The 22962-nt window shown below is 43.5% G+C and overlaps 1 protein-coding gene across 1 annotated transcript in view; it reads left to right on the top strand.

Moving 5' to 3' along the window:
* Nucleotides 1-22962, top strand: part of LOC126268115 (uncharacterized) — an 846423-nt gene that overhangs the window by 649831 nt on the left and 173630 nt on the right. Inside the window, exons 4-5 of the mRNA XM_049973639.1 lie at nucleotides 5129-5186; nucleotides 17721-17883. Of these exons, the coding sequence (XP_049829596.1) occupies nucleotides 5129-5186; nucleotides 17721-17883 (221 nt within the window). The remainder of the gene's footprint in view (nucleotides 1-5128; nucleotides 5187-17720; nucleotides 17884-22962) is intronic.

Raw genomic sequence — 22962 nt, 5'->3', positions numbered from 1 at the left:
TCGACCACAAAATTAATATAAAAATAAACGCGAAATCGCGCCTGAGTGAAGAAAAAAGATATTTTACGTCAATTCTGAATTTTGCAGCGTGAGGTAGCCAAATGACAATTAAAGCTAACGAACGTATAACACGATTCATATCGCTGTTTCATGATGTTGCCCGCCCCATAAAGAACAGCAGTCACTCGTATTTGTGTTAGCGACGTGTTAAATCTCTCGAATCCCGTTTGAATGCTGTTATAATGTATGTATATTTGTCTTTCAAAGCCTTCAAGGAAGTCGTGTGAAGTGAATGAATCTGTCCACCTTCCAAAGATGGTAAGGCGAGCGGGAATGTCAATGGCAAGAGGCTCGGCTCGTGCATCACGCAGATGGCTCTGCTTGGCTGTGACATCAGCTGCTTGCGCTTCCATCCACGTATAGCCTCACAGCAGAGTGAAGGCGCATCGCCCATAAAATATACGAGTCGTACCCGTGTGGCCCACGCCACAGACGCGTGCAGTCTAGCGAGAGCCATAAAGCCGTCTTATGCACAGCCCATACAAAAAAATAAAATTGAACGACTCGACGGCGGTACGTCTTTAAAATCCTCACCCTGTACTAATCTACATCTAAATGTACATAGATACTCCACACGCTACCGTACGGCAGGTGGCGAAGGGTACACTGTACCACTAATAGTCACTTCCTTTCCTGTTCCACTCGCAAATAGAGCGAGGAAAATCAACTGTTTATACGCCTTTACCTTCGTGGTACTTACGCACGGTGTACGTAGGGGATAATAGAGTTGTTCCACGGTCAGCTTCAACTGCAGGTTCTCTAAATTTTCTCAGAATTGTTTTTCTAAAAGAAGGTCGCCTCCCGTTCAGGAATTCTCGTTTGAGTTTCCGAAGCATCTCCGTAACCACTGCATGTTGTCGGGACCTACCGGTAACAAATCTAGCAGCGCGTCTCTGAACTGCTTCGATGTCTTCCTTTAATCAGGCCAGGTACGGATCCCAAACACTCGACCAGCACTCACGAACTGGTCGCACTGGCGTCTTACATGCGGTCTCCTTCACAGGTGAACAACAAATGAACAACAGTTCTCTAAAATTCTCCCAACGGCGGTTTGATTTCTAGGAAAAAGATACGCCCACTAATTCCTCATCACTGCCCTATGTGAGCTCATGTCCCTTCTCTAATGATCTTGTCACTGTATGTAAACTCCAAAGAATCTTCCTCTCCAGAAGTTGGAAGGATTGTATCAGTCACGTGTACCAATAACAAAGCGAAGAACGTACTAGAAGCTTCCTGCTATAGCCTGCTTGTGTATGAACATGACGAACTGTACATTGCTGTTTAGCTTACTCCGGGACTGTCCCTGTCTATACTCTACGAAAATACGTTGAGACGATCCGCTCAGTGCCTTCATTTAAGATGTGTCGCCTGATCTACTGACTCAACTCATTTCATTTGAGGCGAGAAAACTCTGTCGGAACATCCATGTCAAAATTAGATTCTGTTTATATGTATTATTTCTCAGGTTCGGTCATTTTTCTTCTCCGACATTTACTCTCAAGACACGTTTTGGCAGCATGCTGCCATCATCAGGTGCCTACCTGCTACTTATAAATCAAGTATTAATTGCCAGTGCAAGTGAAGAGATGAGAACGTTTGTTGCTATGTGTACCAGTGAGGTTATGTTCGGAATGTTATTGTCCCTGTCCAGGAAAATTATTTTATGTGCAAGGTCTGTAATGTTCTGTCAATGATATCAAGAATTACAAACAAAATACCTTTACTGGCCTCAGCGTTATCACCGTAAGTTCCTACACATTTCTGACATTGTTTGTAAAGCTGTAGAAAACTGTCAGGAAACGTTTTTTGTACAATCGCTCGATGGACAGTGTCCACGAGTCACTGGATATCAGCATCATTACAGGAAATGAGTCGTGATGCGTCCAGTACGATCTGGAGACAAAGCGATAGTCAAGGGAATGGTGTACATCGTCTTATCCGCCTGCCAAAGGAAGCTGGCTCACAAAATCCAAGATTAAGATGATGTTGGTCGCCTTTTTCGACAGCTAGGGCTTGATCCAACAAAAATGTCTGTCGGAGGGAGGTGTAGAGGACGAGAAACACAATGCTGTTGACTGTCGCTTGGTCTTCTGGTTGTATTTGTAGCGCCAGGCTTCATTTCCTGTAAAGATACGGATATCTAACAATGCCAGATAATGACGCAGCGTGTGTTTCCACGAGAAGCGTTTGCTAACAGTATCCAACAGCTTTACAACGGATGTAAGAAGTGTCTTGTAGCTGAGGGTGATTACTGTGAAGGCCAGCAGACGTATTTTGTTTGTAACTTTGATCTCCTATATTTTCTGATACCATTCACCGAACTTTATAGACGCACATTATACATGTACATTGTCCAATACAATTAAAGGATCACTTTTTCCAAATCCTGTAACTGTCTCCCATTGCGATGCAGAAGTTTGAAATTTGGGTCAAAGTTGCCTACCACATCTCTGTAATGCTGCCTTGTGTGCCCCGCGAAGTCACCCTTTGGCTCAGCTTCAAACAATAAGGTGTCGATACATGCGAAAAAAGGCCACATCTCAAAAGTTCATGTGAGGTGTTAGGTGAGTTAAAGACGTCACATTAGTAAAGAACGTGAAGCTGGAGGACTGAAAATGTACAAAAATCCTTTCCTGCTTCACATCACACTCAAATTTCGTCGAATGGTTTTGGAAGGTCGCTAGGTGGTTCTACTCTGTATACCAGATCTACACTCCAAAGGAATACGACAACGTTCATTGGGGTTCTACATCTACATCTACAGGCTTCTGTGCAAGTCACACTTAAGTGCCTGGCAGAGGGTTCATCGAACCATTTTATACCACTTTTTTACCATTTTCCACTCTCGAATGGCGCGTGGGAAAAAGGAACACCTAAATCTTTCCGTTCGAGCCCTGATTTCTCTCATTTTATTATGATGATCATTTCTCCCTGCGTAGGTGGGTGTCAACAAAATAAACAAAATATTTTCGCATTCGGAAGAGAAAGTTAGTGATTAAAATTTCGTAAATAGATCTAGCCTCAAAGAAGACCGCCTTTGTTTCAGTGACTACCACCCCAACTCACGTATCATATCAGTGACACACTCACCCCTATTTTGCGATAACACCAAACGAGCTGCCCTTCTTTGCACTTTTTCGACGTCCTCCGTCAATCCTACTTGGTAAGGATCCCACACCGCGCAGCAATGTTCCAGCAGAGGACGGACAAGTGTATTGTAGGCTCTCTCTTTAGTGAGTTTGTCGCATCTTCTAAGTGTCCTGCCAACAAAGCGCAGTGTTTGTTTCGCCTTCCCCACAATATTATCTATGTGGTCCTCCCAGTTTAAGGCGCTCGTGATTGTAATACTGACAGACCTTAGATTTGTACGATTTATCGTATACCCAAAATTTATCGGATTTCTTTTAGTACCCATGTGGATTACCTCGTACTTTTCTTTGTTTAGTGCCAATTGCCACTTTTCGCACCATACAGAAATTCTCTCCAGTTCATTTTGTAATTGAAACTGATCGTCTCATTACTTTACTAGACGGTAAATTACAGCGTCATCTGAAAACAATCACTTTATCACGCAGATCATTTATGTAAATCAGGAACAGCAGACACTACCTTGCGGAATTTCGAATATCACTTCTGTTCTACTCGATGGTTTACTGTCTATCGCTACGAACTGTGACCTCTCTGAGAGGAAGTCAGGAATTCAGTCACATAACTGAGACGATACTCCATAGACTTGCAATTTGATTATTAGTCGCTTGTGAGTAACGGTATCAAAAGCCTTCTGGAAATCTAGGAATATGGAATCGATCTGAGATCCCTTGTCGACAACATGCATTACTTCATGGGAATAAAGAGGTAGCTGCGTTGCACAAGAACGATATTTTCTGAATCCGTGTTGGTTATCTTGGGTTGCATGCCCACAATGTCCCTAGAGAAGGGTTGAATCGCCCGGAAGGTGTCAGGAGTGTCCGTCTTCCTGTTACTCGCCACACTGCAAAGTGTCGTTTTCGATCGCGAAATGCCACAAGGGAAGGGATGCTTTCATTGACGTCCCTTATGCCACACCCTCAGGCTTTTCCGTGTCTTTTCTGAGCGACAGAGTGTCTGAAATGTTTTCCTCGGTCATTCCAAAGAAAACTGTGTGATTTCAACGCCGGACATCGCAGATCTGTCTTCCGGCATAGAGACGTCAAGAGAAGAGGTGAAACGTCTGTCAGAGGGTGTGTAAGACCATTCTTTCATGTGACACATGCACAGTTGCGCTGGCCAGAATTGTGGTGAAATCTGGAACTAATGTGACACCATTAACTCCCCTTACACCTCACTAGAACTTCTGAGCTCTGGCGATGTTTCCGCATGTGTCGACACCTTGCTGTCTGAAGCGTTTCCAAGCCCAAGGCGACGTCACAGAGCCGCATGCTTTTACAGCATTACATAGGAAGGTTGTAGGCACCTTAGAACCAAATTTCAAACTTCTGCGTCTCAATGGGAGACGATTGCGGAGTCCCGAAAAAGTGAGCCTTTGCTTTGCGCGGTGTAACTTTAGATACTATTGATAGAATATCGAATTACGCCTTGTGGGAATATATCATTATCTGGCACACGAACTCCAGGAACAAACACAACACCATCACCTCACGCAGTTGTTTACGTGCCACGTATTCACCAATGCTGAGATATCATTTACTAAAGAAATGGTTCAAATGGCTCTAAGCGCTATGAGACTTTACATCTGAGGGCATCAGTCCCCTTGACTTAGAACTAATTAAACCTAACTAACCTAACGACATCACACACATCCATGCCCGAGGCAGGATTCGAACCTGCGACCGTAGGTGCCGCGTGGTTCTGGACTGAAGCGCCTAGAACCGCTCGGCCACAAGGCCGACTATTATTTACTCTTAACTGCTTTGACAATGTATACGCTAAGAATACAGGCATTATTGAACAAGCACATTTGCATATAGGAGTACTGGGTGTCCTCTGACTAATGAATATTGCATAAGTTTTCTTTAATTTTCAAAAATCGCGATTGAAATTTCAATTGGTTCTGTTTTATATGTTGCAGACGACGACGACAATATGGACAACCGCATATCACCGCCGTCTGCGTCGCTGTACGAGAGGTGAGTGCACAGCCACGCGAAATGAACCACAACAAAACAAGTTATTGAAAGTCTCCTCGAGTTTGCTGCAGGATCCTAAAATCAACACGATTCAATATTTCGGCGATCCAATTGTTCGCCATCTTCAGGCTGCAAATCGACGTCCTTTGCAGGGATCCTACCGTGCACGGCGCATGCGCCACTCATCACAGTTGCTGCCCTCCAAGACTTGGCAGGTGGCGCCGCCCTAAGTAGAACACCGGCGGCAGCGATATATCGCACTCAGAGGCGATTTTCAAACACTCTGACTGGTCGCACCGAAGAACGTTCTGTTTTGATGCTTGGTAGTACAGGATTCCACGTCCTGCTAAGAGGAAACCCATCGTCTCTATTGATTAAATTATCTCCGAACCTAATTTCAATTTTCTCTTTATAGACACCGTTACAAAAACAGGAAGTGTTGGCAACTATCACAGTTTCGTCAAATATCGTACTATGTCCCTCAGTTAAGCATTGTTCTGCTACTGCCAATTTTTCCGGCTGTTGTAGCCTCGTAATGACGGCCATGTTCCACACACCTGTCATCCACTTGTGCGAGTCGAACGGCCTATGTAAGCCTTCCCACATTGACATGGAATTTTGTATACACTGGGTTTCTTAAGCTCAAAATCATCTTTCACAGAGCCCTTATCTTGGAAGGTGGACGGAGCACACTGTTAATCTTAAAATTCCTTGAAATTCTTCCAGTCTTAAACTACATGCACATAGAATAAGGAATAAAGGCCACCGATCTATGTCCATGCACCTCCGGTGATGGTCCCAACTCCATAGTCTTCGAGAACAGCAACCTTGATGGGCGGCGCAAGCGCCGTGTACGGTACGGATGCCTATCTAGGAGTCCATTTGCAGCCTGGCGTCATTTCTCAGAGGAACTTCTCAACGAAGAAGCATTCTCCTGAATATGGCGAACAGCTGGATCGCCGAAATACTGAATCGCGTTCATTTTAGGATTCGGCAGCATACCCGAAGAGACTTTCAAGAACTATTAGCCGTGAAAGCCTCCGAAGTCACAACAACACAAGTTGCTTCCAGTGTTCATAAACGGTAACTGTGGCAGCCGGCGGACGCAATTGTTTAAGCTTTGTATTATATTCATCTACAGCAGGATTCAAATCCCATTTCGGCTACCCTGCATCAGACTATTCGTCACTTTCCCAGATTATTTCAGTGCCAGAAAGATTCCTCTGATTAGCCGTGGTTGAAGGCTTACACAAAAAACAACATTTATTATGCCGCTAAAAGTTCCCACGGTTCACATCATGATCTCAGATGGAAAATTACGCAGTGATATAATAAGCAATTGATGTGAAAAAATGTTTCATGTGCATTTAATTATCAAATGCAACCCTCATAGTGCCGTCATTTATGGAGGAAATAGTTATAAGGGCTCCAGCCACCCATCTCCTATACTGTACAAAAAGTGAAACAGTCACGATTTGTTTATTATTACAGATATTTCAGTCCTATGATATTGCCGGGATAAAAACTCTCCTCACTTGGATTGTTTTAAAATCAGTCTTATGCAAACACCGTATATATTTACCCAGACTTGTTTTGACACTTATGTGTAATCTTATGTGGGTCAATTTTTTTTTATTTCTGTAAAGTACAGCATCAAATTTATAATAATTCCTCTATCGTAGGTAGAATTACAATATGTGGATTTTGGTTTGTTTGATTTTTTTAGGCGCATACCTTAAAATTACATCGCTAAATGAACTTTATTATTATACATCGGTTTTTGTGCCCTTTTTCGTCGTTTTTTTTTTTTGACAGCATGTCATCTGCAAACTAGCCATGTAGAAATTTATTGTGTATTTGTGAAGACTTGTTTCGTGTGTGGGGGTTATGTGCGTCTCCGTATCTCTACCCACGGAACAGTTCTTCACTTGCAGATGACATGCTGTCAAAAAAACGATGAGAAAGGGTTCAAAAACCGCTGTATAAAAATTCAGTTCATTTAGTGATGTAATTTTAAGATGAGCGTCTACACAAAACAAAACAAAATGCACATATTGTAATTCTTAAGCCTACAATCGAGAAATTATTAGAAATACTTAAAAAAAATTGTCCGGCTACGATCAGGACTCGCGCTCTGAGGGTCAAGTAAAAAATTAATTATGTGTATAAACAGTTCATCCATCCCGAGATCGAGAAGCTCCACGATTTTTGCTTGTCATTGATACTGAAACTGGCAAGATGTCGGTCCCGGTAATTCCAAGACTTTCGAAAATGTTTAATTTTAACTTTGAAGTCGAGCAACAAATGACAAAAGAAATAGATTTCCGTGTGATATAATTACAAATAAACAATTTTCTGATTTTTTCGTTTGTTTGTACTGTGAAAGCTTGCTACCTGACAAATTGCATGATCGTTGTTCAACAGGAAATACCCTATTGGTTTTTATGAGTGAGTTTTCGAGTATCAAAATATGTAACATAAATGACCGTATCTTTTGATCTCATTAACTTAGACGGTTGATTTTTTTACGCCGCCAAGGAACTACATTCCTTAACATGCGACATAGATTTCAATTTTGTACGTCAACCCGTTTCTGAGAAAATGCGGTCTTAACAGACGGATGGACAGATAGACAGTTTGATAACAAATGACAATTTTTTCGTGTGATATAATGACAAATTAACAGTTTTCGGATTTTTTTTTTCCTTGTACCCTGAAACCTTGCTTGTTGCCAAATTTCATGATTCTAGGCTATAGGTTTTGACGAGTGAGTTTGCGGGTATCAAAATATATGACATAAATGGCTGTATCTTTTAATTCCATTGACTTAGAAGTTTCCATTTTTAAACAACCAAGACACCGTAGATCTTACTATGTGATCTAAATTTCTACTTAATACGTCTATCTATTCCTCAGAAAATGGGCCTTATACAGCCGGACAGACAGACAACAAAGTTTCGCTGTATGGGTGAGGTAAGGAACCTCAACAATACACAGTAGTTTGTGATGGGCTCACGACGACGTTCACTATTGCTTACGGTTTATGGGTGAATGTAGATTGTGAATTATTACTCGTAAAAAGAATTTGAATACGTTCTTGTAACGTATGGCGTAGATGCAGCAGGATGAAGGTCCGAAAAACCAAACGAATGTACCGACAAACGTTCAGCTTCAGGCATCATCCTAAGTGGAAAAATATATCGTCATCAATAGAAACGTACGAAAAACTTGGCGGTCCATGCTGCAGAGAGGTGGCCAAAGTTCTCGACAAATAATGGTTCTCACAGCAGTATTTTTAGAAGATCATATTGTGTCATTAGGAAGAAAGTTCATCAGTGAGCCTCCCGACCACTTGCCCAGGAATCGCAACCTTCGAAAAATGCAATGGGGAGCATATGGAGCAACAAGAACATAGCCGGCCGGTGTGGACGTGCGGTTCTAGGCGCTTCAATCCAGAACCGCGCTGCTGCTATGGTCGCAGGTTCGAATCCTGCCTCTGGCATGGATGTGTGTGATATCCTTAGGTTAGTTAGGTGTAAGTAGTTCTAAGTCTAGGGGACTGATGACTTCAGAAGTTAAGTCCCATAGTACTTAGAGCCATTTGACTTTGAATAAGGACATAAACAATGTGGGCATGCAGTGGTATCAAACCAGGGATCAGTTTTGTCAGTAGATTACTATATAATTCATATGTTGAGAATACTGGTCGTTACTTCGAAGATTTTCTATGAGCTTAAGTTCTAGCATTACGGCGAAAGTTGTTTACGTTACAAAGAAACAACTAAATATTCATTTCTGACCATTAGTCCCTTGTGATAAAGCACTCAGTTTCAGGCCGTCTACCATCTAAATAATTTTGAATCTACAGGTATTGTTGACAGTGGATTTTAGGGAACATTTAAAAGTACATTAAGATGATAATGATGATGAAATTTGAGAGGACGTTGAGGGTGAAGCTGATGGTGGAGTTGATGGCTAAGTTGATGGTGGAGTTGATGGTGATACTGCTATGATATGAAATCGATGGTGGTGATGGATGCAAATCACGTTCATGATGCAGGCAAATAGATGCTTTCCACAATGTGTATCCTAAAAATAAGTAAAGAGGCATTTAATAGTTATTGAGAAATGGGAAAAGTGGAGGAGAAAGCAGAAAAGAAAGGATAAGAAGAGGCTAGGGTGCAATGCTGTTGGTTATTGTTGATAGAAAAGCAGTATATCGGGATAGATTAGGAGACAGTTGGAGCTCTGTCGGACAAAGTGGATAAAGCATGGACATTCATGGAAAGCGGGATATATCTGTAGTGGACCAGCAGGGTACTTGGATTGGAAGATATTGGATGCGAAGTACATTCACAAGCCGCCAAATATGATTAGTCGATCGCGCAGCAGTCTTAATGTATCGTTCACCATTCACATACATTGCACCAACAATTTTCTACCCATCGGCATGATATCAAAGGACGTTTTACGAAACAGATTATCTTTTATGAGCACCCATTAACACCTCAACGGTGGCTGTATATTTGGCTGATATGCCGTTGTGACCAGTCACCGCGATCGCCATCAGAATGACGTTATCTATTGCCCCTAAAGGAAATAAGTGTGATCTAGACTTAATGACAGATATATGTTATATGAAGACGTCACCACAAAAATCAAAACTTTGTTGTTGAGTGTAGCACTGCGAAATCGTAAGTTCAAATGGTTCAAATGGCTCTGAGCACTATGGGACTTAACAGCTGTGGTTATCAGTCCCCTAGAACTTAGAACTACTTAAACCTAACTAACCAAAGGACATAACACACATCCATGCCCGAGGCAGGATTCGAACCTGCGACCGTAGTAGTCGCGCGGTTCAGGACGGCGCGCCTAGAACCGCGAGACCACCGCGGACGGCAGATCGTAAGTAGTCCTGGTGGGGGATAATATATTTCCGATCTCAAACGCTGCCTATCCACAAACAAAGTTTATTCATAGGATCCATGCAACTGAATGTCCTCCCCCATTAGGCAGGTCAAAATTTGTCAGTTCCAAACTAATCAAATTCAGTCCCACATAAATCTGGTGCCTCTCGACTTCTTTCAAAACGATAACATGTTGATTTGGCCTGCAAATTCTCCAGGCCCAGGAGTATATAGGCCGATAGTTTCTATAAACAACCAATCTGTCGAGTCTGAAGTGCTACTAGCAACATTTATACAATGACCAACCTCCACTCGTCTCTGGGATTCTTTGTCCATTCTTACCTCCTCATCTCATTGTGCAGGAGCTAATTTAATACACCCACCCGTTAGATCGCCGGCAGTAGTATTACATGCCATGACTTCCACAAACACCACCGAGTTGTTTGGAACTTTGTCATGCTGCTGGCGCCAGGTCTGGTGATCGCCAGCAACGCCCCTTTAGTTTCGTTCCTTGCTGACTTCTGAAGGTGAAGATTTTTCCACCACTTGGATTCGAGCAGATATTTCCAAGTCGAGTATCACCGTATTAGTGTGCGTTAGTGGTCCGAGCCACGGCAAGTGGTGGCTCAAACCACGTGCGACATTATAATAAGGGAAATGTAGGTTGGGGAAAATAAAAGTGTCCCAGAGTACAGAGTTCCAGGATACAAAGAAACACAGCAGAGGAAAGGAAATACAGTACGAACCTGACTATAGTAGTCGTTTAAGCGATCACTATTCATTTCTTTGCATTTTTAGGGCCAGGTCAGTAAGTTGCTGAAGGCGGATGGAACCTGGGCCGCTGGAATTTCTGCAGCCACAACCAAAATGCTGTGCTGCAGTTTTTGAAGACTATGAGGGCTGTTGCGATACACCTTGGACTTGAGGGCTCCCCACACAAATTAATCGCACAATAACAGATCGGGCGACCTGGGTGGCTAGCTAGGCTCTGGTAACAACTCTGTCAGACGTGAAGATTGAGTAAATATACTCCGAGGTGAGGCCGGCTGTATGGGTAGTTGCTCCATACTGTTGGAAGTAACTGTAGGCTTTTTCCTTCTCCGTTAATTCTGCCATAAGTGTTTCCAAAATGTTGGAAATGTAACGTGTCGAAGTGAGCGTCTAATGAAAGAATATGGCACCAATAATACGGCGTTCAGACACTGTACAGCAAACCCCAAACTTCAGATGATGCAGAGGTGTTTCGTGGAAGTTATGCGGATTCTCCGCTGCCGAGAACCTGTGACTCTCTGAGTTGACGTAACCAACGTAACCACTCGAGTGAAAGCAGGCTTCATCAGCCATAAAAATCAGATCCATGTTCAAACCATTTAGTGTTATCTCAGTGAACAGCCACTCATAAAACTGGAGGCGCTAAGGTGAAGTTTAAATGCATGAATAACACGCACTCGGTAGGAATGCATGTGCAGATCCACACATGGGCAGGTGGAGTATTCGTCCGCATGATTTGTAACAGGCGTTGGTTTGATTTCGTAGGCCCCTGAAGGATCTCTGGTGAAATGCAGCCACATTTTCTGGTTTACAGGCACGTTTCCGAATGTTTTTTTTTTGTCTTTTTCAAATCAGATCCTATCTGGCGCCATTTTTGGATTAAGCGTCGCATGGCAATCTTCGCTGGCACTTTGACACCACTAAACTTCTCAGCAAGCAATTGACCAAACTCTTTCCACGACTTTGTTGTCGCGTAGCTTTCCACAATGAACATCCGCTCTTCTAACTGAGTACCGTCTTCCCCTTTGCAATGCTTTACTTACACTGACACATCCTGCACTGTGCTCTGAATCGATGTGTATCGCGTGGCGGACGTACACGTGGTGAGCTCGTCACAGGGTGTGGTTATATGCGGACATTCACGTCCAATCGTATCCACTCGTCCGGGCCACTTTTATTTGCTCCCACCCTGCACTTAAGCGAGGATAAGCGAATGTGAAGACCCTTCTATCCCACCACTCACATCGTAAGCTGATCTTTCCATTTTTGCTGTAGAGCACTTAAAGTCGTAGTTCACCCCTAGTGAATGAACGTTCAGAACGAGTTTTACATGCCTGATAACTGTCGATATTATGTCCAATAAGTAACGGAGAAAGAGTGGTCATTTTCCGTAGTTCAGTCTCAAACCTATTGGGTCTTGATTGCAGAAAAACATTTTTCTGACTGAGTCAGGCTTCTAACTTAGCATCTTCAAATATACTCTACAAACTGCAACTGTAACGTGCCATTCAGTATCTGCTAATTGGCTTCACGTAGCATGCTCTATAGGAGCATGACGACTCGAATTAGGCGGTATGAATTGACACTTTACAGGTATAACGAAGCGAAGACAGCTAATTACCCATGAAAGGTAATTATTGTGGTCGTGACAGTAAATAAATTTCGTATTTATATATATCTGGACAAGTTTTATACATAACGACGCACTCCATAAAAAGCTGCTTTGACCTAATACTCATTTCACATTTAAGTGGCTCAATCGAAGAAGGCTCTTTACCCTTTGTCAAAGCCCACCAAATTAGTCCAGGAAGTCAAATTAATATTTAAGGAACTCCCACGCCCCCAGGGAGAGTACGAGTTTCTGAAGAAAGCAGAATCAACAACACTGAAAGGCCCAAGGGTATTTAAACCACTTCAGTTACATCTCGAAGTGTTTCCTCAGGAGATTCTTTCTGCTCATTTGTATTATCTGTTTGATTCCAGAAAAAGTTTCTGAGCGTAAACAAGCTCACAATCTCAAGATAGGAACTGAGCAAGGAAATCACAGAGAGAAGATGTAAAGTTAAGAATTAAGAAAAGAGAGAGAACGAGAGAGAGAGAATGTTGATCGGACGCCGGTTAAGTAACAGTTCCTTAAAGTATGATTAACATGAGCAAGCAAAGTGAAGGACTGGAAGTTTTAACACAATCTCAACTATTGCTAACAGTTTACTGGAGAACTTTATTTCGCTGAACTGAAACTGAAAAATCTGGTAACATATTGTTGTACATGCGACTAGTCGTTGTCACGATTGATGCTTAATTCTCAAGAACAATCTTTCTATTACGCTTTCATTCATTACGAAACATCATTAACGGCCTGCTATATAAGGAATGAAGAACAGTTTATAACACCCGTGGGCAATGAGTTCATCAAGGAGGAAGCAAAAACTCGAATAAGGTAAGGATAAGAAGTAGCAGCTGCGACATTAACAAGAACTACGACTCAGAGGCTTTCTGAACCGGTTCCTAATGTCATCTTGAACCTCTGATTTGAAGATGCTCTCATAGAGTGAACCGGTTACCCAAATCAAAAATAAGCACTTCATTGTGATTTTGACTGATCTTTAGGGTTCCGTGCCACGCTCTTTAAAAACGGAAACCTTATATGATCGCTTTTTTGTCCATGTGTCTACCTGTTTGTTTGTCCAACTGTTAAGAACCCTACTGTATCAAGTTCAAATTTATGTCACGTATTAAGAGCAATGGTGCCTTAGTTGTGTAAACGTTTTAAGCTTCTACGTCAATGCAATCAAAAGATACGGCCATTTATGTTACAAATTTTGATACTAGAAAACTCATTCATCGATTCTAATAGGGTGCTTCCAGTTGAGCTAGATCATGAAATTTGGCAACGAACAACGTTTCAGAGTAAAACTAAAGCAAAAATCCGAAAATGGTTAATTTTTAATCTAAATATCTTTGGTCATTTTTATCGGTCTGTCTGCCTGTCTGTTAAGACCCTTTTTCTCTATGTCACTTACTAAGGTCTATGGTCCCCTGGCGATCAAAAATTTTAACTTTCTGAGTCGATTCAGTCAAACGATATGGCGATTTAAATCATATACACTGAAGCGCCAAAGAAACTGGAATATGCATATATTCAAATACAGAGATATGTAAACAGGCATGATACGCCGCTGCGGTCGGAAATGCCTGGCGCATTTGTTAGATTGGTTACTGCTGCCACAATGGCAGGTTGTCAAGATTTAAGTGAATTTGAACGTGGTATTATAGTCGGCGCACGAGCGATGGGACACAGTACCTCCAAGGTAACGACCGTTTCATGAGTGCACCGTGAACATCAGGAATACGGTAAAACATCAAATCTCCGACATCACTGCGGCCGGAAAAAGACCCTGCAAGAACGGGACAAACGACGATTGAAGAGAATCGTTCAACGTGACAGAAATGCAACCTTTCCGCAAATTGCTACTGATTTCAGTGCTGGGACATCAACAAGTGCCAGTGTGCGAACCATTCAACGAAACTTCATCGATGTGGGCTTTCGGAACCGCTCATGTAACTTTGATGACTGTACGACACGAAGCTTTACGCCTCGCCTGAGCTCGTCAACATCAACATTGGACTATTGATGATTGGAAACATGTTGCCTGGTCGGACGAGCCTCATTTCAAATTGTATCGAGCGGATGGACGTGTACTGGTATGGAGACAATCTCATGAATCCATATCAGCAGGGGACTGTTCAAACTGGTGGATGCTCTGAATGGTGTGGGGCGTGTGTAGTTGGAGTGATATGGTACCCCTGATACGTCTAGATACGATTCTGACAGGTGACACATGCGTAAGCATCGCGTCTGATCACCTTCATCCAGTCATGTCCATTGTGCATTCCGACGGACTTGGACAATTCCAGCAGAACAATGCGACATCCCAAACGTCCAGAATTGCTACAGAGTGGCTCCAAGAACACTCTTCTGAGTTTAAAACACTTCCGCTGGCCACCAAAATCCCCAGACATGAACATTAGTGAGCATATCTGGAATGCCTTGCAACGTGCTGATCAAAAGAGATCTCCAGCTTCTCATACTCTTACAGATTTATGGAAAGCCCTTTGGTGTTCAAGGTGTCAGTTTCCTCCAGCACCACTTCAGACATTAGTCGAGTCCATGCTACGTTGTGTTGCGGCACTTCTGCGTGTTCACGGGGGCACTGCACGATATTAGGCAGGTGTACCAGTTTCTTTGGTTCTTCAGTGTATTTTGAGACTAGGAAACTCACTCGTTAAAACCTATAGGGTACTTCTCGTTGCCGTAGAATCACGATATTTGGCAAGACGCAAGACTCACAGCACAAGTAAAGGAAAAAAAATTGGAAATTGTTGATTTTTATAAAAAACACGAAAGAATATTTCTTATGTCATTTGTTATCCTACTTCAGACTTGAAGTTAAAAGTTCTCGAAAGTCTTGCAATCCCTGGGGCCGATCTCATGCGAATTCCAACGTCGATAACAGGAAAAAATTGTCAATATCCTCGATTCCCAGAACTGATAAACTGTACGTAACCTTCAGGCGTGACTCCTACCCGCACCTAGCCGATTTTTATTTCAAAAAATAAAAAATAGTATTTTATTCTTGTGGTGGGCGCTCCTTTGAGAACTAGGAATCCTGCGCTTAAATGTGAAACTTCTTTATTTAAATGTGTGTATCTGTACTTAAACTGCTGAATGACTGAGAAGATGAAACTTCTACCCTATTTGATTCTAAAACAGCTGAGTAAAAGTGAACGTACTGAGCCTACTTTCACCTTATTTTTTCTTATCATGTCAACACTCACCCACAATATTATACAACAGAATATGACTGCTCAAAAAAATTACAACCTGACTTCAAATAATTAATACAAAAGAATGGCCCTGAATAAGAAGCAATCCTGACAATAACCTATACATTTCATTAAGCACTTACCTCACAAAACTCTTCATTACGCGAAGTACGGCAATACAGCGAGAGTCAGCACTGCCAGCTAAATAAAAGATTCTAAGTACTAAAACCACTAACTACTAATAGGCATGTGGTTAGCAAAGGAAAGATTTTGTTGCAAACCAAATAATGTATCTTTTACCTTAACAATGTGACATCCAGTTCAAACACGAATATAAATCGTCATTGACACCCAGTTCAAAGATGTATAATCATGAATAATTTTCAGTCTCCAAGTCGAATACTTCCAGATCGTTAGCCTATGCTAACACTTCAGACCTCTACGCTAGATCAATGCTAACTTCTAACATTTAACATCCATCACTGATGGCTGTTCACCTCCAACTGCCCAACAATATTTCCATCACTGCTGGCTACTAACTTCCAACTGCCCAACACTACTACCGATTAATTTCCAACAATGAGTCCGACCAGCCACAGAGTCTCCCCCAAGGAAAGCGCAGTCAGAGTTCCAATGCGAAGCGCTACACAGCGCTGCCAAGAGAGAAGAGGCCACTTACAAATGCAGCTCTACGCAGGGTGTTACAAAAAGGTACGGCCAAACTTTCAGGAAACATTCCTCACACACAAAGAAAGAAAGTATGTTATGTGGACATGTGTCCGGAAACGCTTACTTTCCATGTTAGAGCTCATTCTATTACTTCTCTTCAAATCACATTAATCATGGAATGGAAACACACAGCAACAGAACGTACCGGCGTGACTTCAAACACTTTGTTACAGGAAATGTTCAAAATGTCCTCCGTTAGCGAGGATACATGCATCCACCCTCCGTCGCATGGTATCCCTGATGCACTGATGCAGGCCTGGAGAATGGCGTATTGTATCACAGCCGTCCACAATACGAGCACTAAGAGTCTCTACATTTGGTACCGGAGTTGCGTAGACAAGAGCTTTCAAATGCCCCCATAAATAAAAGTCAAGAGGGTTGTGGTCAGGGGAGCGTGGAGTCCATGGAATTGGTCCGCCTGTACCAATCCATCGGTCACCGAATCTGAAATGTGCAGGAGCTCCATCGTGAATGAATCACATGTTGTGTCGAACTTGTAAAGGCACATGTTCTAGCAGCACAAGTAGAGTATCGCGTATATAATCGTGATAACGTGTTCCATTGAGCGTAGGTGGAAGAACGAAACTAAAATGAGCTCTAACATGGAAATTAAGCGTTTCCGGACACATGTCCACATAACATCTTTTCTTTATTTGTGTATGAGGAGTGTTTCCTGAAGGTTTGGCCGTACCTTTTTGTAACACCCTGTATAGTGGTGTATAAAGAACAGGTGTATGGCTGTCGCGTGGCTGACGTTGAAGATCTGCTTGGCGATAGGACTTGTTACAACAGCAATGTTTGCGAAGGTGAGGCAGGAAATCGCGTATTACGTAGAAATAGTTTTACTGATAACGGCGCTCACGTGGAAGTCTAGTAAAGTTCTCGGAGTAAATACAATGAAATAAAGGCGATTGTTTTTCGTCATCTCATTCCCGGCCACCCTGTACTTTAGATGAAAGTTGCTGCTGATGGCCGGCCGCGGTGGTCTCGCGGTTCTAGGCGCGCAGTCCGGAACCGCGCGACTGCTACGGTCGCAGGTTCGAATCCTGCCTCGGGCATGGATGTGTGTGATGTCCTTAGGTTACTTAGGTTTAAGTAGTTCTAAGTTCTAGGGGACTGATGGCCACAGCTGCTCAGAGCCATTTGAACCTTTTTTTAATTTTTTTTATCTTTTTTTTGCTGATGGGAAGAGTTCATTTCTTTAGCGGACACACTGTGGTTTATAGGTAGCTAGTGTCATCAGCTTGTAAACACTGTGTGGTGAGCAGTTCAGAGAGCCGGCGGCGTGACGTGTCCGCAGGCTGCCGTCGCCGCCCCCGCAGCGCCGCCCACAGCAGCCACGCAGACGGATGAGGCCGGCCGGCCCTCGCGAGGGCGTCTTCCGCACCTCGGGCCACGGCAGCGTGCGCATCCCGTACCCGGGGGCCCACGTCCACGTCAACAACGACGCCCCTTCGCGCAAGGTAAGCCGCATCAAATGTGTGAGCAACCGATACCGACTCTGTCCTCAGCGTCTCCAGAAACGAAGACTACCATCCTTTTGTTTGCACTAACCACTTTACAGGGCATTTTGCTAAATGGAACGAAACTGGAGGAAACGCTCCATAAGACCTTCATAATCATCATTATTTAAGACTGATCATGCCTTTCAGCGTTCAGTCTGGAACATAGTCCCTCTTATAAAATTCCTCCATGATCCTCTATTCAATGCTAACATTGGTGCCTCTTCTGATGTTAAACCTATTACTGCAAAATCATTCTTTACCGAATCCAGGTATCTTCTCCTTGGTCTACCCCGACTCCTCCTACCCTCTACTGCTGAACCCATGAGTCTCTTGGGTAACCTTGCTTCTCCCATGCGTGTAACATGACCCCACCATCTAAGCCTGTTCGCCCTGACTGCTACATCTATAGAGTTCATTCCCAGTTTTTTTTTGATTTCCTCATTGTGGACACCCTCCAGCCATTGTTCCCATCTACTAGTACCTGCAATCATCCTAGCTACTTTCATATCCGTAACCTCAACCTTGTTGTTAAGGTAACCTGAATCCACCCAGCTTTCGCTCCCATACAACAAAGTTCTTCGAAAGATTGAACGGTGCACAGATAACTTAGTCTTGGTACTGACTTCCTTCTTGCAGAAGAGAGTAGATCGTAACTGAGCGCTCACTGCATTAGCTTTGCTACACCTCGCTTCCAGTTCTTTCACTATGTTGCCATCCTGTGAGAATATGCATCCTAAGTACTTGAAACTGTCCACATCTTCTAACTTTGTTCCTCCTATTTGGCACTCAATCCGTTTATATTTCTTTCCCACTGACATTACTTTCGTTTTGGAGATGCTAATCTTCATACCATAGTCCTTACATTTCTGATCTAGCTCTGAAATATCACTTTGCAAACTTTCAATCGAATCTGCCATCACAACTAAGTCATCCGCATATGCAAGACTGCTTATTTTGTGTTCACACATCTTAATCTCACCCAGCCAGTTTATTGTTTTCAACATATGATCCATAAATAATATGAACAACAGTGGAGACAGGTTGCAACCTTGTCTTACCCCTGAAATTACTCTGAACTATGAACTCAATTTACCGTCAACTCTAACTGCTACCTTACTATCTATGTAAAGACCTTTAATTGCTTGCAAAAGTTTTCCTCCTATTTCATAATCTCGTAGAACAGATAATAACTTCCTTTTAGGAACCCGATCATATGTCTTTTCTAAATCTATAAAGCATAGATACAATTCCCTGTTCCACTCGTAACACTTCTCCATTATTTGCCGTAAGCTAAAGATCTGGTCCTGACAACCTCTAAGAGGCATAAACCCACACTGATTTTCATCCAGTTTGTCCTTAACTAACACTTGCACTTTCCTTTCAACAATACCCACAACAAGACCTTAAGGGGAAATAAAAGGTCATATGGACGCACACTAAGGTGACAAAAGTCATGCGATAGCGATATGTACGTATATAAATGATGGTAGCACCGCGTACACAAGGGTAAAAGGGCAGTGCATTTGCTGACCTGTCATTTGTACTCAGGTGATTCATGCGAAAAGGTTTTCGACCTGATTAAAGGCGCACAGCGGGAATTAACAGACTCTGCACGCAGTATGATAGAGCTGGATGCATGGGACATTCCATTTTTAAGTCGTTAGGGAACTTTATATTCCGACATCCACAGCGTCAAGAGAGTGCTGAGAGTGCCAAATTTCAGGTATTATCTCTCATCACTGGCAATGCAGTGGCCGACGCCCTTCACTTAACGACCGAGAGCAGCAGCGTTTGCGTAGAGTTGTCAGTGTTAACAGACAAGCAGCACTGCGTGAAATAACCACAGCAATCAGTGTGGGACGTATGACGAACGTATCCGTTAGAACAGTGCGGAGAAATCTGGCGTTAATAGACTATGGTAGCAGACGACCGACGCGATTTCCTTTGCTAACAACACGACTCCGACTGTTGTACCTCTGTTGGGCTTGTGATCACGTCGGTGAGACCCTAGGTGGCTGGAAAACTGTGGCAGGTAAGATGAGTCCCGATTACAGCGGGTAAGAGCTGACGGTAGGGTTCGAATGTGGCGCAGACCCCACGAACTCAAGGACCCACGTTGTCAACAAGGCACTGTGGAAGTTGGTGGTCGCTCCATAACTGTGTGAGCTGTTTTACATGGAATTATGTCCTCTAGTCCAGTTGAACCAATCATTGACTGGAAATGGTTATGTTCGGCTCACACGCGATATTATGAGGAATCTCATGACTTTTCTCACCTCAGTGTACGGCCAGAAATGCATTCCAAGATACGTTCACACTGAGCGTGAACAGCTATCTGCGACTGTTTGCAGATGACGCTGCAGTATATGGGATGGTATCGTCAATGAGTGACTGCAAGAGGACACAAGACGACTCTAAGTTTCTACTTGGTGTAATGGATGGCAGCTTGCTCTGAATGTGGAAAAAAAACGACGCGGAACATTAGGAAGAACAATTCCATAATGTTCGAATATAGCATTAGTAGTGTGTTGTTTGACACAGTAACTTCGATTAAACATCTAAGTGATTTCCAAGCAGAGAGCTGTCACTGAGTTTCTTTTGACGAGACACCAAAGCAACGCAGATATTCATAGACGCTCGATGAATGTCTACAGAGACTTGGCAATGAGCAAAAGCATCGTGAGTTGTTCGGCGAGGCGTCTGTTGTCTTCGGAACAACGTCGCACAAACCCCCCGATCTCCCGCATACTGGATGCCCGTACACTGCTGTGCAAAGTTGGAACGTGCGGACACTCTCATTCGAGATGTGATCACAATCAAACGCCTCGCTGCTCAGCTGGACGTCTGACAAGTCTGTGTACTTGAGAGGAGCTCACAGAACGTCATTGAACTGGATGTCCTCATCATCATGCAATCCGGATCTGACACCTTCCAACTTCCACCTGTTTGGCCAAATGAATCTGCACTACGCTGGAATCAGTAAATGGGTAATGGGGTGGTTACTGATGCCGAAAGACGTTGGATCCGACGCCGACTAGAAGAGTGGTACCATGCGGGCACACAGGCCCTTCCAGTAAAGGGCGTAAGGCCGTCGCATTGAACGGAGATTATGTTGAAAAATAGGGTTCAAATAAGAAGTAACATGGCGCACTGAAATCCTGCATAACACCAACCTCCTTTGAGCAAAAAAATGTGCATTACTTGTTGAACGCCACTCGTACAATACATAAAATATTAGATCACTTTATTACAACAAGAGCAAGATGAAATACTTAACATTGAAACTGTCCTTGTCTACAGAAATGTCTTGAGTATTTGTTACTGCCACTGAGCATTTATGTATCACTTGTTACAAAACAAGATACAAGTCTCTTTTTACAGAGTACAATTAACGATCAACATTTTTGCATATCGCCCTGCTGGCTCAGTAGAAAAACCATGGTGTCTTCTTTGGCAATGAGTGCAGACTGGGCTGAGCAGGATTGCGCTCAGGCGTAGATAAGCGTGCTGATGCTGTGGCGTACGGAAACTCGGAGTCTGTCTACTCCGACGCGGTTCATTCGCGACTGCGACTGGCTTCGACTAGGCTTACTTGTGTTTTCGTAGCGAAGTATCACCCTCGTCTCCCGCCAAGCTGGACTGAAGGAAGACGTCGAAGCAATTGAGTAGCATGCTGATCTGTTACTAGTATATTCGATCACCACTCGAGTGTTACAGAGATGCTTCGCGAACTCATATGGGAATCCCTGGAGGGAAGAGGACGTTCTTTTCGCGGACTGTTACTGCGAAAATTTAGAGAACTGGCATTTGAAGGTGACTCCAGAACTGTTCTACTGTTACCATATACTGCCGGAGGCATATAAAACAAACACAGTGCAAACAGGCCTTAAAGGGCCAACGGTACCGACCGGACGCCAAGTCATCCTCAGACCTTGAGCGTCACCAGATGCGCATACAGAGAGGCATGAGGGTAGCACAATGGTCTCCCAGCCGTTGTCAGTTTTCGTGACCGGTACCTTTACTTCCCAATCAAGTAGCTCCTTGACTGACCACGCAAGGGCTGAGTGCACTCCGCTTACCAACAGCACTCGGCAGACCCGGACGGTGACCCAAGCCCGGCAGCACTTGGCTTCGGTGATCTGACGGGAAACGGTGTTAGCACTGCGGGAAGATTGCCGTAAGCATACAGATTGTCATTTTTCCCTCGTTCTGTTTGCGAGTAGAATAGGAAGGGAAACAACTAGCACTGATACATGGTACCGTCCGCCATGTTCCCATACAATGGCTTGCGGAGTGTGTATGTAGAAGGTGGACATAAAAGATCTTTGAGAGTCACCCCTCTATCAGCACCAGGTAGCTGGCCTGCCATCGTGGGGTAAGCCAGATGACGGTATTGGACGTTCTCCTCAACTGTCACTGTCCGTATCGCTTACAGCTCGTCCAGGCGTTATTACCTACGAATTTGTCTCCATGGCGAAGGTTTTGTCGCTGGTTCATAGCACAGGACATCACAGTGCTGTATTTCTGTCATTGAACCCATTAACAGATGAGACTCCCTTACGAGGGATAATTTCATCAACATTTACAACACCCAGCTGAGAGCAATGGAGATTCCCCATGGTACGGTGGCAGCGAGCCACCAGTATCAATTCAGCCTCAGCATGCGGATAGCAATTATTGGCGACTGCCTCGTGGTGCTAGTAATACTTCCACAACGCCTCACAGGCGAGGCATATCTGCACTTCCTGTGGCTGACCCAATCTCCCCTGCTTGAAGAGTGCCTTTGGTGGTACGAAGGGTGGTGTGACGACTACATGGTGCAGTTACAGCCCACGGCCATCCTGAGCGTGGAGCTGAAGCACTAGTGCAGACAGGATGTTAACCACTCGCCTGGTTTGTTCTCATATCTGCTTTCAGTCTTTGAAACCTACACTGTCGAAGATCTGTTATATCCATCATAAAGTGAGTGTACTTGCTTTGGAACGCAATTCCGGTCTTGTGTCCATATGACCTTCCTTGTTCTCATAAGAAACATTT

This window comes from Schistocerca gregaria, chromosome 4 (assembly GCF_023897955.1).
Source record: "Schistocerca gregaria isolate iqSchGreg1 chromosome 4, iqSchGreg1.2, whole genome shotgun sequence".
Lineage (NCBI taxonomy): Eukaryota > Metazoa > Arthropoda > Insecta > Orthoptera > Acrididae > Schistocerca > Schistocerca gregaria.
Note: the sequence above shows the minus strand (reverse complement) of the source record. Positions and strands in the feature narration are given on the sequence as shown.